General features: G+C 27.8%; 1 protein-coding gene across 1 annotated transcript; it reads left to right on the top strand.

The window, feature by feature from the left end:
* Nucleotides 1–881: 881 nt before the first annotated feature.
* LOC113867959 (protein DETOXIFICATION 21-like) lies at nucleotides 882–4055 on the top strand. The gene is made up of 8 exons (XM_027503484.1): nucleotides 882–1151; nucleotides 1619–2157; nucleotides 2380–2466; nucleotides 2551–2607; nucleotides 2817–3055; nucleotides 3222–3340; nucleotides 3617–3703; nucleotides 3996–4055. Exons 1-8 carry the CDS (start codon nucleotides 885–887, stop codon nucleotides 4053–4055), a joined length of 1455 nt encoding a protein of 484 aa, XP_027359285.1. The 5' UTR covers nucleotides 882–884.
* Nucleotides 4056–6063: the final 2008 nt, after the last annotated feature.

The following is a 6063-nucleotide window of genomic DNA, read 5'->3' as shown; positions in this document are numbered from 1 at the left end:
TTTCTAGTTTCGAAACGAAAGACATTTCCCTTTATAACTACTAAAATATTCACCATATTTTATTCTGAATGTCCCTCCCATTCCTTTCCTTGAATATTCACCATTTTTTATATTTAAACTACTAAAATATTACTATGTATATAATATTATAAATTTTTATTTTTATTTTTATCTTTTCTATACACACTCATCATAAAAAATAAATAAATATATGTTATTTGATACCATCATAATCAAATACATGCCACCACATTATTAAGTGATAAAAGATTATTTTAAAAATTTGAAGAATTTATAAAATAAATTGACATGGTGCAAGTGTGCTATCTGCCAATAAAACAGTAAAAAATTAAATTCAAACGAAGTAGTGATTTTAGACTTTTAGTGACGAAAAGTGAGGTGGTGCTACTCTGCTATACGAGGAATAATTTAAATTCCTCTCCCACTTTTGGAAAGGATGTTCTCTGACATAGCAATTTTGGTATAAAGGGTATTCTTCTTTCATCATCAAAATGTTTCTTTCTTCTTTCTTTTATTGAAAATAGAAAAATAAATGAAGGGTAACTTGTTACATCATCCAAACTCTCAGAAAGATTACTAAAATTGACTTTAGTTAAAGATAAGCCAGTTTATATATATGGACAATCAATCAATGTTGTTACTGTGGCATTAGTGCAGCAGAGATGCAGGATCATGCGTATCAATATTATAGAGAAAAAGCCATTGTAATTAAGTGATAGACTAGTCCTCTTGAAGTCTAGAACCGATCTTAGGCCCCATTTTCCCTTTATGCGAGATATTGAATCTTAATAAGGTCTTGGGCCATTTTTCTATTTTTTGAATTATTGTCACTAAAAATTGGTAGTTCCAAGGTGCTAGTGGCAATGGAAGGTGAGGCAAAGGAGAAGCTTTTGCAAAAGGCAACCAATTCAGAGGAGAGTGTTGATGATGAGGAAGTGCCATTGAGGAAAAGGGTATGGAAGGAAAGCAAGAAGATGTGGGTAGTGGCAGGCCCTGCCATATTCTCAAGGTTTTCAACATTTGGTATCACTGTTATTAATCAAGTCTTCATTGGCCACATTGGCTCCACTGAACTTGCTGCTTATGCCCTTGTCATGACTGTCCTAGTCAGATTTGCTAATGGTGTATTGGTTAGTATTTCCCTACTTCTAGTGATCGCTTTGTTTCATGTAGATCAAGCTTTGGAGTCTACATTCTCTATATACAAGTAAAATGATATAGGTGATAACAAGCTTTGGAGCAAATTTTAGAAATAACTTGTTTGCAGAGTAAAACTGTATGCATCTATCCTCTTTAGACCTCACTTGGTTAAATTATTGGATACTATGTTGCCTTTTTTTCGGTTTTATTAACCTCACCGCTTAAAGACCGAGTTTGATCACCTATAAATAGTAAATTTTCTTTTTAAAAATATAACATTTATTTTTTTATATATTCTTAAGATAAAAAATAGTTTCCTTTTTAATAAATATTTATCACTTTTGTTGCTTATCTTTAGTTCTCAGGACACCGGTAAGCATTTTCTTTATTATGATTGTCGTTGTGTCTATGTTTTACAAAGTTCAAATTTCAAATGGTTGGAATATGAAAATTGCAGCTTGGCATGGCAAGTGCATTGGAAACTCTTTGTGGGCAAGCATATGGGGCAAAACAGTGTGACATGCTTGGAGTGTATCTACAAAGATCATGGATAGTGTTGTTCTTGACTACATTGCTGCTTCTTCCTATTTACATATTTACCACCCCAATTTTAGTGGCTCTAGGCCAAGATGAACACATTGCTCAATTAGCAGGAAGTATTTCTCTATGGAGTATAGGTGTCATATTTGCTTTCATTGTTTCATTTACCTGCCAAATTTTCCTACAATCTCAGAGCAAGAACATGATTATTTCCTACCTAGCAGCAGTTACACTCTCTATTCACCTTTTCATGTCATGGCTTTTGACCGTTAAGTACAAATTTGGCCTCAATGGTGCTATGACATCAACAATCTTGGCATATTGGTTACCCAATTTGGGGCAGCTCATGTTTATCATCCATAAATGCCCTGATACATGGAAGGGCTTTTCATTTTTGGCCTTCAAAGATCTTTGGCCTGTTTTCAAGCTTTCTCTGTCCTCTGGGGCTATGTTGTGGTAAGAAATTTAGCATTTTTAATCATCCATTTCAATTATTATACATAGGCTGTAATTTCACCAAGCCATCCAATGTGGCAATTTCATATAAATACTGATTTAAAAATTTACATAAATAAAGCCTATATTTCATGATTTATAAAAATGATGATATCTTCCTGTTATAAGCATGATTGGAAAGATAAAACAGGCTTGAGACTAATATTAAGGTGCATTTTACAGTCTTGAGATATGGTACAACACAGTTTTGATTCTTCTAACAGGGAACATGAAACATGCCGAGGTTTCTATTGATGCTCTGTCCATATGGTAACACTCTCATTATTCTACTTTTTGCCTCCACATTTCACATTAATGTTCTCACTCGCTGCACAAATTATCCTTCTTTTGCAGCCTCAACATATGTGGATGGGAATTGATGATAACCCTTGGTTTTTATGCGGCAGCTAGGTGCTTTATTCTCATCACATTCTTTAATTTTAAAAAATAGCATTTTTTGGCTGTGGCACAACGAAAGTTGAATAGTGAAAACAAACAAGTTCACCATAACAGCAAATATCCTTATGAGGAGTAATTTTATAGAAAAACAATAAGGCTTGCTTAATCGTTTATCTTTTATCTTTTTGGGTCTACTTTTAATGCAATTTTGGAATTTGCAGTGTGAGGGTTTCAAATGAGCTTGGAAGAGGGAGTTCAAAGGGTGCAAAATTATCGATTGTGATAACAGCTCTAACATCATTTGGCGTTGGGTTTGTGTTGTTTTGGGTGTTCCTAATCCTGAGGGAAAGGCTTGCATTTGTTTTCACTTCAAACCCTGATGTGGCTGATGCAGTTGGAGACTTGTCACCTTTGCTAGCAGTCTCAATGCTATTAAACAGTGTCCAACCTGTGCTTTCTGGTAATCTCTATTACTTTTCCTCTTTCTAGAATGGCTCTAAACCATTCAAATTATGCTTATATTTAAGTTAATCCCTCCCCCTATTTCTTGTTATTTATTTAAAATTATTCATAAACTATATTATTTTTGTAGAGAGAGATTTTATATTTGATAATCTTATGAATAGGAGTTGCTATTGGAGCTGGATGGCAAAGCATTGTAGCATATGTAAACTTAGCATGTTATTACGTAGTTGGTGTTCCCGTTGGAGTAGTGATTAGTATCTTTTTGGGTTTGCAAGTAAAGGTAAAATTATTCTATCTTTTGTCCTCTCTTCTTATGTCATGATTAGAATTATCAAGTAAATTGACAATAGGGATCTCAATAAATATGATATTAGAATACTTAAAATGTGTTTATATCTGTATTTAAGGAAAAAAATTGCATTTAAATATATAATTTAATTACAATGTATTGATTATAATGTAACTCTTTTTATATTGACATTTGATTATGGATTTCACGGTGTATGTATGATAGATGTATTTAACAAGTTGTGTGTTGGAACATTGTTTTTTACAGGGTGTTTGGATTGGGATGCAGTTTGGAATATTTGCTCAAACCATAATACTTGTTATCATCACTTTCAAAACTGACTGGGACAAACAGGTCATTGACTAGTCCTTTGTCATTTGTTGCATGTTTCACCAATTTGGAATTGAATGTTGGAAAATTATATTTTTACATTTGTATATCAATGAATTGTCCTAAAATTTAAGAAAAATAAAAAAATTACAATTACAGTTAAATTAAAGAGTTTAATGATTAAAAAGGTATAATAATAAAAGACTATAATAAGGTACATTAAAAAATTGAAACTAGAATCAAATAAAGTATATTTTAGTCATTGAATTTTCATGTTTAGATGAAGCATATTAAAGGTTGTAATTGGATTTTACAGGTAGAGATAGCAAGAAATCGCATTAGTAAATGGGCAGTGGTTGAGAGCCAAGAAGAATAAAAAAGTATGAGAAGAAGAACTTCTCCTTTCGCTCATTAGTTTGCTTCTTATTGATCCAACAACTCATATTTTTAATTAATTTTACTATAGCTTTTTTGGATGTTAAGATTTCTCCAATTTCAAAATTGTTCATGATTTTAATATATTTATACATGCATATTATTTATGACTTTAATTTTGGTGCACTGTTAGTATAACTTTTTTTTATTCTATTATATATTTTAAATATATAAAAAATGATTTTTATATTAATCATTACTAAATTAATAATCTTTACTGATACGATAATTCATGCTTGGATGGCAATGAAAAAAATATATATTTACACTCTCACAGTTTTTAATTTAAATTCATTGTTTATTTTGTTTTGCATTTATTCTTGATTGTTTTAAAAGTTTGACTTAATTTTTTAATTTAATGATTTTGAGCACCTAATACAAGAAGATTTTTATTAGGAAAGAAAACGTTTTGATCACATTTAGTATTTATTTATCAACAAAATAATAGTTTATTCTGTTGAGTTGTATTATTCTATCTTCAAAGTTTAAATTATTATTATTATTATTATTATTATTATTATTATATTCAAAGGAGAATTACGAATTTTCATTCTTCAAACTTTTTCCCTTCTTAGTAATACTTCATACTCTTTTCAATATTTCTTAAAAGAATTAATTATTTTTAAAATATTTTTAGTACATTTTCATAAAAAATACTATATGAATATTATTTTAAATAAAAATATATATATCTATTTTAAATATATTTTCATGAAATATAATTTTTATAAAAATGTTTTACACAATTTATATAATATGTTTTAAATTTTTATAGTTTATTTTTGTTTCAAGTTATAATTTATTACAAAAAAATAAACTTTAATTGTAAAAAATTTAAGAAAATTATTATAATTTAATGGATAAATTTTAATATTTATAAAAAAATTGTTTTTAATTATATATTTTTTATTTAAAAATAATGTTCATATATATTGAAAACTCAAAACTTTAAATTATTTTTAAAAAATATTAATGGTTATAAAATAATTATTTCATTTAGGTGTAATCTATATCTTGTTTTATTGTACATTAAACATAAAATAAAATAAATTTCTATCCTTCTTTTATTCTATCATATTTTTATCCAACTTATATTTTTTTACTTTTTATTCTATCCTATTCATCAAACAAACCTTTAATATTTATTATATTAAAAAGAAAAAATATAAAAAATATTTTTAATATTTTTTTTTACTTTTAATTAGACAAAACCAACATTAAGGATTAATATTAACGTTTTTCTTAAATTTTTTACTTCACCATTTATCCATACTTATATATTAAATTTGAGAACTCATTTTTTATTTTTAAGATGTCACATCATGCTTTTTGTTATTCATAGTTCATATGTTATAACACGAGTGATAAATTTTCACATTAAATTAAATCAAATCAAATTAATATTAATTAATTTACTAAAATAAATTAAATTTTAACTTTTTATATTTTTTTAAGTTAATATTTAGCTTCGATTAGCATTAAATATAATAGAATTCTTCTTCAAAGTAAAATTTCGACAATTAGAATAATTTATTTCTTCAATCCTCATTTCCTTTGATGAAATGGTGTTGAGTCTAAGAACATTTGTCTGAAAAGGAATTTAAATTCATTTGTTAGAGAAGGGAGGACAAATTTTTAATTCCTAATAACATTCTATAATTTCAGATATTTTTAAAAATAAAAGCCAACATAGATTAGTATAAATTTAATATGTCAATCTTTTATTTATTTTTATAAATATTATATATCTCTTTAAATTTGAAAATAAAATATTTATCTTTCTTTCCTTTTTTTTTCTTTAAAACCCAACTCCTAATTCATTCCCTAAAGGAATTAGTCGTCTGATATAAGGAGGCCGTGTTGTTTGAAGAAAATTAAAAGCTTTTGGGATCAACACTTGTGTTTACTCTCCAAGGATGACAAGGCAATGTGTCTGGACTAATGCGCTT

The sequence above is a fragment of the Abrus precatorius genome, unplaced genomic scaffold (assembly GCF_003935025.1).
Source record: "Abrus precatorius isolate BTA unplaced genomic scaffold, Abrus_2018 Scaffold5, whole genome shotgun sequence".
Lineage (NCBI taxonomy): Eukaryota > Viridiplantae > Streptophyta > Magnoliopsida > Fabales > Fabaceae > Abrus > Abrus precatorius.
This window is presented reverse-complemented; position numbering and strand designations above follow the sequence as displayed.

What these genes read in the sequence shown, in the direction of transcription:
- LOC113867959 (XM_027503484.1), top strand. Translation starts at nt 885, where the DNA reads ATGGAAGGTGAGGCAAAGGAGAAGCTTTTGCAAAAGGCAACCAATTCA. An exon ending in GGTTTTTATGCGGCAGCTAG is followed by an intron (nt 2,608 to 2,816) that starts GTGCTTTATTCT and finishes TGGAATTTGCAG; the next exon opens with TGTGAGGGTTTCAAATGAGC. An exon ending in TTTTGGGTTTGCAAGTAAAG is followed by an intron (nt 3,341 to 3,616) that starts GTAAAATTATTC and finishes TGTTTTTTACAG; the next exon opens with GGTGTTTGGATTGGGATGCA.